The 13,095-nt window shown below is 48.4% G+C and overlaps 1 protein-coding gene across 1 annotated transcript; it reads right to left on the bottom strand.

Annotated features, from left to right (window-relative positions):
* Positions 1–4,389: 4,389 nt before the first annotated feature.
* pdss2 (prenyl (decaprenyl) diphosphate synthase, subunit 2) lies at positions 4,390–12,927 on the bottom strand (the record flags this gene model as incomplete). Its single annotated transcript, XM_084481690.1, has 7 exons — positions 4,390–4,676; positions 6,102–6,137; positions 6,444–6,575; positions 6,885–7,058; positions 8,499–8,573; positions 12,662–12,857; positions 12,902–12,927. 7 exons carry the CDS (start codon positions 12,925–12,927, stop codon positions 4,521–4,523), a joined length of 795 nt encoding a protein of 264 aa, XP_084337816.1. The 3' UTR covers positions 4,390–4,520.
* Between the last annotated feature and the right edge of the window lie 168 nt (positions 12,928–13,095).

The raw sequence follows: 13,095 nt of genomic DNA, 5'->3' as shown, positions 1-13,095 counted from the left end.
GCCCCGCAGACTCATCTTACTTGCTTCTTCAACAAAACAGTGTGTTCATTAAATCTTACCCTCGATGTGTTCAATCTAGAACTGTACAGAAGTATGCACCATGCGCATAGCATTCTTAGTGAAACACCATGCAACTGAAAAACACATTGACACATAGTGGATGCACATGTACTGAAATGCAGGTTATTAATGACTGCACCTTTCGACAAGATGGAAAGTAATAGACTATTTTACAACAGAAGTAGCAGTGCCCTCTAGTGGAGAACTGTCAGAACAACACGAATTGTTCTTTCTACGTGAACTCAAATTGTAGGCCTACCTGGTGGGAAGAAAGAGCAAGTACTTTATAGGATTTTGGATAGCTTACGGCAACCTCTGATGGTTCCTCTCATTTGTAAGGTGAACGTTCACTGGGCGGGGGTTCCGACCTTATTTTAGGAGACATGGTAAATGTTTACCCAATTGTAGACATTGATTAAATATCAGTGTATTGTGAATTGTAACTCGAGTCAAAAAATAACGAACCGCATTTGGTGGATGTAGGAACAAGAATGTATTCCACGAACAGGAGGTCGTTGAATACCTTGTGTGGTGTGGGTTTGGCAATCCACCCGACACAATCATTAAGAGGCCCTCCTTACATCGTGTGTGTTATAATTTCGTAAATGATCCACTATTACATTGTCAAGCATCCGAAGATCCGTCACACTAACCGGGCACACACGTCGATAAGAGGACGATATAACAAGGCGGCGAAAGGCTCGGCGCGTGTCTCCTCGTTATTGGACTAACGAGCTGTTTAGATGGCACTCGGATCTGTCACCCGATTTTTTTATTTTTTTATTTAACCTTTATTTATTCAGGGAAGGCCATTGAGAGCAGGCTCTCTTTTTCAACGACGCCCTGATTAGAACATACAAAAACAGAAATACAAATGTACAATATAAATAAATAGTAGGTCAAACAACCGGAATAACATTTCAATCCATATAAATAATACAATACAATAGGACAATTAGGAAAGCTATTTGAAACACGAGCAATCCTTATTTAATGCGACTTCAATCATCCCCTTGAACTTCTCAATCGAGACCAAACCCAATGAAGCGCACCGCGCGGGAGCCGCGCCACGAGGAGGGAGCGCGTGGTGGCGGCGCCGTTCAAGCGAGGAGCTCGCGACCGAAGGGCCGGCGTTTCGGCACTTAGCACGTGGCGGTGGCGGAGCTCGTTAATGGGTCATTTTTGGCCAATATGCTCGTCTGTGTCGGGATGTGAAATCAGCCATACTGTTCCCATCTTGGCGGAATGAGGTCATTCATCACGGGGGGCAGTATGATGATATTAGCAGGTGTTTACTGATGGCCCATTCATGAAATGAGTAATGGCGGATACACCTACAACGTTCAACAGCCTAGCTTCATTATCCCCCAGATGTTTCGAGATGATGGGGTTTTAAAAATAGGATTTGACCACGTCAAGATTGAAGTCAAGTTCTCACTACTTTGAAGGGTATTTTGTTGGTAGTTTAGTTCAATGGGAGATTTTCAATGGGTAATTTAATTAAAGGCAGTTGTTTATTTGTTCTAGTTCTACATTGCTATTATATGACGCCTGTCTTATCCAATCCCAAAGAGCCATCAACGTGATCATCCTTCTTGAGCTTTCTTTCCTTCCCAACTGGGTTTTTGGAAGTTTTTTTTACCCCAATTAATAATGTTACAGGGTTAGTTTAGGCCTCATATTGCCTATATATGATTTAGCCTCTATAACATAGAGGCTATGGCATAAGAAGTTTTACGCCGGCGGTTGGGGGCTTGGGGAAGGCTGTGACTGGACTTGGACTCCCCGTATGTAAACAAGGAATCTGAATACATGAATGTTGATTGTTTTGTGTTTGTGTGTTGTTTCTTGGGGCTGTGTGTCAGCATGACTATGAAATGGGATATGCTAATGCAGCGTGCTGGGGGTGAACACCAGCCGTCTCTCTGCCTCCTATTCTGCATTTGAAGTGTATCCCTCCTCACGAACACGCTCTCTAATACCCATCTGAGGCCCAGGCTGGGCTGCACAGCGCTCTTTGAATCCCAACAGCTCTATTTAAACTGACTGGTACAAGTGGAATGTAAGCCTGAAACGTTTAGTCATGGACGGTTGATTATACAGATGTAGGCATTTTTATTCTGAATATTTTATTGTGAGGCAAATATACCCCACGATCATAGTTCAAAGTGATGATCTTTTTTTTTTTTTACTGCAATGAATAGTGTTTAACAGGGCAACGCAGCACAGCCAACCTTGTAGGCTAACCATAAGAGATGGACTACTTTGGTTTCATCACTTAAGTAGAACTACTTCTGTAGAATGTTGGACTGAGTGATTTGTTTAGATAATTGGTATGGCATTTGGGCTTCAAATCACCAAAGGGGGAAATATGATTGCTACCACCAGAGATTCTTGGACTTGTGTTTAATCTCGTGTTGCCTGTCAATGATTTCTTGAGGTTTACTTGGAGTTCACTCTGCATAGCCCAAACATGCTTTTTTTCTTTTTCGGCAAAAGTTTTTGTTCTTAACTTAATTTGTCATCTTGTCAGTTCCTCCAAGTTTGCTTCCTTCTTTGGTTCTTTTTTAACTTCCCCTGTAACTTTTCACGTGTCTCCTCACGGCGAGAATGCATATTTCATTAAAGGCCCGAGGCTTTTCCTGGCATATGCTGTATAGCTGGTGTGTATCCAGGCAGCATCACGCACTGGGAACCACAGCCACGCTTGAAATGGACTGAACGAACCTGGCCACAGCCAGTGTACCTTTTGCATCGCAGCTTTTATCAAATCCCTGCTAATACCAAAACAATACCTTGTTCTTTTTCTTTGTGCCCTTCTCCCCCTCCACATTATCACCCACCCTCCTCTGTTCTTTTCCCCCCATCTTTTCTCCACTCCTGTGGTACGGTGTCATCCGGTCCTGTCTTCCGCGTGCAGGGTCCTGAGTCCTGACCCCACACACAACACAGGCATTCGCCAGTGAAAGCTGCACAGAGCGCTTCTGTCTAACAATAATAATTGTATTTGTTTGGCTCCTTTCGGGACACTCGAGGGTTGCCTTGCGTCGCACAAAACAAACAAGAGCATTGTAACGAGACGTTACTTACTGCGGTAATCGCTACACAAACCCGGAGAAAAACCAACACTGCTCATTCACCCGTTCAGAAGACGAGCCGCCAATGTCGCTGTTCAATGGTGACAACGACGCCCTGGACACTACACTGGGCACCGTGGCCCCTTCTCAACCGACTCTGGCTTTAACCGAGGATTTGAACCCGCAACCCTTTCAGTTGGCAGGTGACCTGCACTCTGCCACCCTGAGCCTCACTGATGCTCTGCCCGTGTCTCACACACACCTCCACACACACACACACACACAAACACCCCTGCAGACAGCAGCCTGGGAAACCACAGGCCACTGGGCTGGCGCCGGAGCCTCGCTACTTGGGGACGGGAGGCTGTGGGGGGGGGGGGGGAGGGGGTGTGTGGGGGGGACGACGACACACGCTCCTTCTCTGGGCCCAATCAATACCTCTGCATTTCCTGTCCATTTGCTCGGGTCTCTTTCATTAATAATTACTGTTGGCGGAGCTTCAATACGCACACTGGCTGGTGCTGCTCTGCGACCTTTCACCAACCCCCGGGCAGACCTGGGTCTGCAGCCCGGGAATGGGCACAGACACACACACGGACGCACACGCGCACACGCACGCACACACACGCACACACACACACACACACACACACACACACGTGCACAAACCCACACACCCACACACACAGGAAGCAAATAAACAATAACACAGTTTAAAATGTGATGACACATGGATGGACTTTTTTTTATAATTTCCGAAACCATTGCAATTTATCACTCATCATCGGCATCAGACTTAAGAGATAAATAACATATTTATACATGTATATTCATATATATATTTATACGTCAATTACCCCACCCCACCCCTACCACCCTCCCATTGATCAGTTTCTGTCCGGTAGCTCTGTGGCTTTTGAGGCAGTGTCTCCCAGTGAGGGAGAGACACCAGCCCGTGTCTCCCCAGTTAGGGAGAGACACCAGCGCGTGTCTCTCCAGTGAGGGAGAGACACCAGCCCGTGTCTCTCCAGTGAGGGAGAGACACGGGCTGGTGTCTCTCCAGTGAGGGAGAGACACCAGCCCGTGTCTCCCCAGTGAGGGAGAGACACCAGCCCGTGTCTCCCAGTGAGGGAGAGACACCAGCGTGAGTCTCTCCAGTGAGGGAGAGACACCAGCGTGTGTCTCCCCCAGTGAGGGAGAGACACCAGCGCGTGTCTCTCCAGTGAGGGAGAGACACCAGCGCGTGTCTCTCCCAGTGAGGGAGAGACACCAGCGCGTGTCTCTCCAGTGAGGGAGAGACACCAGCGCGTGTCTCTCCCAGTGAGGGAGAGACACCAGCGCGTGTCTCTCCCAGTGAGGGAGAGACACCAGCGCGTGTCCCGGTCAGAATCTGGTGACTGCGCCGGCGATGTTCTCCAAGGCGGAGCGCGCCTCGGAGGGAGGGAAAGCCTGGATGGCTTCCAGTGCCTTGTTCCCATGGTAACGGCACAAGTCCACCGCCGAGCTCACGCCTCTCTCCGACTTGATTGCCGCCCACAGCTGTTGAGGGATGGGAAAAAAAAAAAAATTAAAAAAGGAAGATTACAATGCCACCATTCCACGGCCAACGACCCAGTCGTTCTGGACACCACACATGAATTGGGTAACAATGCACGCGCACGCACGCACGCACGCATGCGCACGCATGTGCACACACACACGCGCACACACACACACAAAATATTATATATTCAGACAAAGCAGGAGAGGCTCTCAAAAGTCAAAATTCGTGTGTCTCCTTCTGCACTCCTCCCATGTAGCAGGGACAGGCTTTTGCTGCCGGCATTTTATCTTGTGAATTCTGGAATCATGAAACCCCTTAGGCCATTCTCTTAAAAAAATAAAGCAGCGAGGTAGAAACACTGCAGAACCTTGTCTTTTCACTCAATTTGGAGAAGCTGATGCCTCTCCCCTTTTAACTATTCAATACGCCTGGCTCGTCTCTGCTTCAGTTTTCATTGCACTCGTCTCCCTACTTCCATTAGGGAACACCTCGTATTTTAACCTCAATGAGGCTCGATCCCTGACTTTGTGTTGGTATAAGTCATTGATTTGGCTTGACTTTTAATATTTGAAACATTCAACAACAAAAATATATAAATAATAAAAAACGATTAAGCTAATAAACTATAAGAAGAAGAATCCACATTAATGGCATCAATCTAAATTCAAACAAACCTAAATTGCCTTGATTGGTTAAACCTGAACTCGAGCCTTTGTGGAAGTTGGCAAATCAACAGAAACACGATGCATGGCCAAACTTTTCCTTTATTTTTGTTAATTTCAACCTAGTGCCCCCCCCCCCCCCCCCCCCCCACCCACGACTGGTGGCAAACTTTCCCTGGCCGTCCTGAAGGAGAGCATCTCTCTCACAATGCCACCGTCTCTGAGCCCCGGTGTCTCCTCCACAAATAGGCCCTGGTAACTAATCGCCCCCTGCTCTGGTTTCACTGGGACCAAACACCCCCCCCCTCCCCCCCCCACATCCCCACGTCCCCACGTCCTACCACCAGACCCCTCCCTCCCTGGCTGCCTGGACTCTCTTCTTCATGCACCCCAGGCCTCTCACACACACACACGCACACACACACGCACACACACGCACACGCAGGCCGTGACTTTGTAGAGCTCCTCTCTCAACTGCCATATTTGTTACAGTACACAGACGCCCTCCTTCTTCTCTCATTGACATTTGCAACATCGAGAAGTACAGCAGATATGAGTCTCAGCATTTGAGGGTTTTCTTACAGGTATCAGGTAGAGCGGCCCCCCCCCCCCCCCCCCCCCCCAACACACACCCTTTTTATAAGTAAAACTGTGCAGGGGGGGCTAAAGCAGAGCCCTGACATTGTCACGAATGGTAGAAAAAGTTTGACCTTGAACTCCCACGTTAGATGTTTTTTTGATGTCACACTTTGACCTCACCTTTGAATAATCCAGTTGGTCCTTAAACGTCTTCGCCTGTGCACAAGAAAAGACAACACTAAGTCAGAGTCACGCTCCACAGAAACCTCCCAACGCGACGGAATCGTGTCAAGACAGTAAGTGACACGCCAGAGCAAAAAAATAATATTTGATATTCACATACAAGATCGGGTATCGTTATACGACATGTCATTTTGGTTCCAGCTACTGCAGGACAGCTCTGTGCTTGGACGGGGGGGCTTTGTGCTTCCATGGCAACGAAGGGGGGGGGGGGGGGGGGGGGTGTGTGTGGACGGTGGCTGATTAAAACGCCTCATGTCCGGGGGAAGAAGACCGCGTTACCTCCTCCAACTGCCGCTGCCACTTGTCCCGGCCCACGATCTGCCGGTGGAGGACCACGGGACAGCAATTCAGACTGAACGCCGCCGGCTCGCCGCCGCCGCTCCCCACGAACGGCTGCAGGTCAGCGTGCAGCTGCGGAGCGGGGCGGGGAGAAGCATATTCATCACGGCCTCGTCGTTTTAAGACGTCTCATTTCTCCGGGGGGGCGAAAATGCAGGAGGCGCACTGCGCAATGCACCCTGGTACAGGTGGACACGTTCGCACAATAACACATTATTAACGTTTTAATCTCAGGCGGCACACTGCCGCGGACAAGTCTAGTGAAATAACAGATTCCCCATTGAAGGTGTTAGTCACGACTGGAACGGGAGCTCAGGAAAGTGGATTAAACGCAGGTGGGTTCTTTTAGACGCCGAACTGCGTTCCGCCGGTGTGACTCGCCTGGTGTCCCAGTGAAAGGTGCTTGCCGTACGTGTAGGCCAGGCGCTGGGACTCTGCCTCGTGTTGGGCCAGCTCCATCGCCGCCTGACAGCTCTTGGCGAGCAGCGCGCCGTGGGACAGGAAGGCCTGCTCCTCCCACGCGTCCACGTCGACGATGTCTCCGGGATTACTGTCCTGCGCCGCAAGTAATAAACCGGTCACGGGAGCCAACGCTTAATCTGAAAGGAATAAAAGGCTACGAAAAAGCAACCCAAACGTGTTGAACAAAGGCCAACGCGTTTGGATGAATTCACCTTGAATTCAGTCGTGTTCATGAGTGTGACTTTCCCTCGATTTTAAATAACCTTCCATAATTGACTTGAGGCCAACCAAAAAACCCATGTTCAATGAATCACGGGTTCTTGTCTCGTCTCTGTGGACGTGTCTTTGTAACATTACTGAGACGTTACACATTGGCCAATCTTTTCTGGGTGGGCTTGTTTGAGGTGCTGTGCTAAAAAGACCAACACAGAGGATGGATGATTGACAGATCTCAGTATCAGATCTCAGTATGGGTAAGAATCTGTAATTGTAGGTGAAAGAATCACTTAAACAGGTGCCGATGTCGCTTTGTAGTGACTTTAATTCAACCTCAGGAATATGTCAGACCGACGGAGCTAAGGGTGAAAATTAAACCGTTTGAGGTACAACATGATAGTCTCCTCCAAAATAAAAGCCCCCCCCCCCCCCCCCCGAGCTGACAGGTTCGCAGTGGTTAGATGTATATATAGAACATTTTGCTCTCCTGCTCATTGTGCTGTGGAGCTCCGGGTTCTGCTCCTGTCTGTTTACCATTGTCAAACATTGTTTATATCTGCTTTCTTCCTGCATATGAAAGACAAGAGTCCCTCGTGCCCGAAGGATCTTAATCATAAAACTTTTTCAGATGTCCTATTTGAGAGGTTACGCATGTCAAAAAGGAATATATATTATACACTTCAATAGACTAGGAAGACCAAATTACTTAGATCTACTGTTCTTTACTTATTTTACATCCAAATCCCCTTAAAGACAGTATGAAATGTTTTTTACCATGTCAGATTAGTTTCTAAACTCAGAGTGGACTGGCATAAAATATGAAGACCTGAATGACTAATACACAGTTCTCTTCTCTTCTCTTACATTTTGGCCTGGCTAAAAATCTAAAGTCTTAATTCTGTCATGTGCCAGATACATGTTCCTAGTACTCCTGACCAACCAGTCCATGTTGTCTTCAAGGTGATGTTAATATTAATGTTAACACAACAACAGCTTTCATTGAACCTGCCAGCAGGAGGGTGCTTTTTTAGTTACGCAGTTGCCATAGCGATTCTTCAGATAACACGTCTAACAGTATTAATATTTACATGGTTACATCGGCAAACTAAAGTACTTCTAGTTTGCAGGCTCAAGGATTAAATCCCGTCTCTCATCTCGTGTTTCACGTCGTCTTCAAAGAACGCGCCCCTTAATGAAAGGGTGTGACGGTGGTGATTTTATGAATGGTTTTTGGACATCATGATCGGGGCACGCCTGCAGATACCAAACGTTGACATTAAGGTGACGCTGTGTACGGCGGCGAGCGCGCGGCTGTACCTGGAGGTTAGGAGAGTTCTCGTAGTAAACACCTTGCACCAGGTCGCCGATGGCACTGGAGATCAGCTCCACAACCTGGGCCGGGGGAGAGAACACAACGGGGCCACTGTTGAACAGAGAGCTTGTGATTGTTGTCAATCAACCCGAGACACTAAATCAAACAATCAATGAAATGGATTTGCACAGAAAACCCAAAGTCCTTAAGCGCGGGTTGGTTGGACGGCCCTAGGGACACCACTCTGGGACAGCTGATGGGGGGGAAATGACATCACTAGGCTCCTCATTATCAGCTTGTGGGGGTACCCCCGGCACAGCTACAAACCGCACCTCGGTTCGTTAACTACAACCCCATTTGTAGTCCGACACAGACTCCGACGGGGCGGGGCGGGGCGGGGGGGTTGAAATTCATTAAAGCAATCCGACGACTAACATGAAAAGCAGACGGACCGCACCAACAAAGGAAAGGCCCCCCATATCAAATCCACCGTTTGAGCGGAGAAAGGCTCCGTCTCCGTGCCCTCCCGGGGAGCAGCGTGGCCGGGCTCCAGGGCACAGCCGACCACCGGGCTGCAGTTGCTGGTTGTCTCTCACAGGGGGCATGCATGACTTGCGTTCCTCAAGGTTTCACAACGCCACAGGCTCGCATCCCACCGCCGGGAGGGGGGGGAGAGAGAGAGAGAGAGAGTGAGAGAGAGAGCGAGAGAGCGACACACAGAGAGAGAGACAGAGAGAGAGACACACACAGAGAGAGACAGAGAGAGAGAGAGAGACGCAGGCTCTGCGGCTTTTAATGCGACCGCGGCGGCGGAGGTAGAGCGTGTCACGCGGGCCGGGGATCGGGGGGTAAATATTCCAGCAGGGGGTCGTGCCATTCATAGAACACAAGCAGCACCGGCGTACGGTGGGGGGGGGGGGGTGGGAGAATGTGTAAAAGTCCAGATGAATGAGGTTAAATTTAGACTGCGCCTCGTCCCAGACACCCAGGGCTCCTCTGCGGAGTCGGCCCAGCCCCGCTGCGCACTCCTTCGCCCGCCAGACTCTCCAGTGCCCTCAGGGTAACCCAATCCGCCAGGGGAAAAATATTGAGGCTACTCGAGCTTCTAGCCGCAGACCTGGAAGGACAATGTGCCTACAGTATTACCAGATGTGGTGTCTCTTCGAGCCCTGGAAAGTGTGTGTGTGTGTGTGTGTGTAGAAGGGGGGGGGGGGGGGGTATGTGCGTGTGAGTAGAGGGGTGTGTGTGTGTGTGTGTGTGTGTGTGTGTGTGTGTGTGTGTGTGTGTGTGTGTGTGTGTTTGTGTGTATAGATGGGTGTGTGTGTGTGCGTGTCTGTGTGCGTGCGTGCGTGTCTGTGTGCCTGTGTGTGCGTGGAAGGGGTCTTTTTTTGGAAGGTATCAGATAAGGCCGAGCTCCGACTCCCCCCGACTCCGTTCCCAAGTCCAGCCGGATCATGTTTTGCCGACAGGTCTGCGAGGGGAGGGAGGCGGGGGGGAAAGCCGAGCCGCGTGCAGAGATTACTTTACCGTTTATACAAGCAGTGGCATAGGATTCCTCTCAAGGCCACGACACACAATCTCCATCACTCACCACGCGTGTTTAGAAGAGAAACCGGTCGGGAGATAAAATAAAAGAAATAAACGGATAAATGTGTGTGTGAAATGAGTCGAGTGAGTGATTTCATCTCTCGACGGCGGCGAACGCAGATGATTTGCGTTTGTAACTTTATCGGTGCGGACGGACAAAAAAATTCGGAACGGGGAAAAGTGAACCGTCGCTTATTCGATGTCACAGGGCACCGCGTTTTGGACGTTGGTTCACCTGGACGACCGGAGTGAAACATTCCATAAAGGAACGCCTGTAATTCCTTGAAAAAATACATTACATTTTCAATTACATTTAGGGAATTTAGCAGACGCTTTTATCCAAAGTGACTTACAGTTTCCACATTTGTCAGAAGAAGGTGAAACAATATATCGCTGTGGGTAGGCCTGGGCGATATGGCTGAAAGACACATCATGATATAACTTGATCATATTGATCGATATCGAGATAACTATTGATCATTTTAATGACCTAAAAAGACTAGGAATTACCATGCTGGATTTAAACACTTCTGTTTAGAACTTAATATGACCTTCCACTGTTCTTCATTGATAAATACTCCAATGTCGATACAACAATGAAAAACACTCAAATATTGTAAATAAGTATGGAACCGTGTTTGTGTAACAAACCCAGCTGCTAGATTCGGTGGTCCAGTCTCTTATCAATATATAATGAACATGTTTTATATTGATATTGATCAAAAGTCTATCACAATACGATCATTTATTGATTTATTGCCCAGGCCTAGCTGTGGGTACAGTAAAGATGTTCATAGAAACAAGTGCCAAGCAATAACAATCGCTAGGTTAACCCATTCCCCGCATTCAACAAACAAACAAATATATATTTATATGTTTTGTTTGGTTGTGTAAGGCGTGCCCGTGTGGGGTCTAACAACATGGTTGCTATGGCCATTCCAGAGCTCTGTAAAGGCATGTAGGAAGAGAGGCAGACAGTGGGGCTGAGGAGTGAGGCTGGGAGACGAGGCTGATAGAATTCGGGAGGGGGGGGGGGGGTGTAGACGGTTACTTCCATCTTCTTCACAAACCACCCCCTGAGTGACGCTGACGGCCATTGACAAATTCTGTCAGCAGCGCTTTACTTATTTACACACCCGACAACGCTCCATGTTTTGTTTGCGCATATCAAAGTATATAAAAAAAATAACAAGACATTCTCACGCTTCTCTGCAAACTAAAGACCAAAACTAAAACTGTTCAGCCTTAAGGGATGGTTCGTAGCTGCGTGCGATGGCTCTGGATAGGGTTAGTTACTTCTAGATATAGGAAACGCTACAGTGAGGATTTGCTCCGTTTGAGCTGCTAGTGCTCATGTCCTTCCATGACAAGAGAAACGCACAGCAGGTTACCTCAAGGGTAAGTAAGGGTTCAGTAAGGGAACTTCCACCTACAAGTACTAAAGAAGGTGATCTGAGCATGTCGGACGGCATTAAAGGTTTTAGAAAAAAAAAACGGACACATGGGTTCCATTAGAGAGTGTGTGAGGGCGTGGTCAAACTGTTTAAGGGCAATTAATGCAAGTCAAATCATACACGTAGTCCATATAACTGATGTTGAATTAAATAGCATGGATTCCTCTTGGCAGCCTGGTACTGATACGTCCTGTAACGCAAGATCTTCATGTAAATATTTATTGAGAAATCTATCAGCAAAACACTTTTCACATAAATACCTATGATGATGAAAGACCTGAGCTAGCTCGCTCGCTCTCCCTCCCTCTCTCCCCCTCTTTCTCCCTCCCTCTCTCCCTCCCCTCCCAGGCCACAACGTCTTACATATTAATAGGGCTGAGGCAGAGAGAATCAAAAGGCTTCAGGTTCCTCTGTGAGTTCCTCTGTGAGTTCCTCTCTGTGTGTTCCTCTGTGTTCCTCTCGGTGTGTTCCTCTCGGTGTGTTCCTCTCGGTGTGTTCCTCTCGGTGTGTTCCTCTCAGTGAGTTCCACTCAGTGAGTTCCACTCTGTGTGTTCCTCTCTGTGTGTTCCTCTCGGTGAGTTCCTCTCTGTGTGTTCCTCTCGGTGAGTTCCTCTCGGTGAGTTCCTCTCTGTGTGTTCCTCTCGGTGAGTTCCTCTCTGTGTGTTCCTCTCTGTGTGTTCCTCTCTGTGTGTTCCTCTCGGTGTGTTCCTCTCGGTGAGTTCCTCTCGGTGAGTTCCTCTCGGTGGGACAATCTGACTCTGCCCTGGCTTCCTGAGCAGACTGGTGAAGTCTGGCGCGCATCTGGGCACCGACCCACCTGACTCGCCCATAGCAGACTCACCCCTCAGGCCTTCAGGTCATCCAACAGTCACAATACTTCTCCCACTAAATCACTTTATTGCACAGTATATCTTTACCTGCAACATACCTTATACATCTTTACCTGCCACATTCATGTGCTATGCTCGTTTTCTTTTAGTTTAATTAATGATCTATACAATGTGCACTTGCTCTTCACAGCACCATGTCATGACTAATTCATTGTGCAGCATGACGGCATTTGACAATAAAACGATCGGACTTTGATGCCACCACCGTCTTTACCGTACAGAGCAGGGGGGCCTTACCTTGGTGTTGTTGAGCTGTGCCAGTCCCGTGCAGGCGTTGGCCAGGAGGAAGTCTCCGCTCAGGACGGCCATCTTGTTGCCAAACTGCATGTCCTGGAGCTGTCCGTCATCGGACCACTCCTTCAGGTCCACCACCCCGCGGTGCACCAGGAAGGCCGTGTGAATCAACTCCGCAATCTCAGCCAGGTTCCGCTGGCTGTAGGACAAACGACACGACGGATACCTTCAACGATAACAAACGTATGCAGTGTTTCCTCAATAGGCATCGCTTGTCAGTGCCACTGCAACAAAAAAAAATTAGCAAAAAAACAATATATATATTTTTCTATTTTTTCTAAGGCTTATGATAAATGTCAAAGAAATAGCTGAAAATGAACATAAAAGATGAACTGAGTTTCTGCCAAGTTCAAGGCACATTTGCGCAATGATCTGGT

Source organism: Micromesistius poutassou (genome assembly GCF_964030765.1).
Source record: "Micromesistius poutassou genome assembly, chromosome: 17".
Classification (NCBI taxonomy): domain Eukaryota; kingdom Metazoa; phylum Chordata; class Actinopteri; order Gadiformes; family Gadidae; genus Micromesistius; species Micromesistius poutassou.
This window is presented reverse-complemented; position numbering and strand designations above follow the sequence as displayed.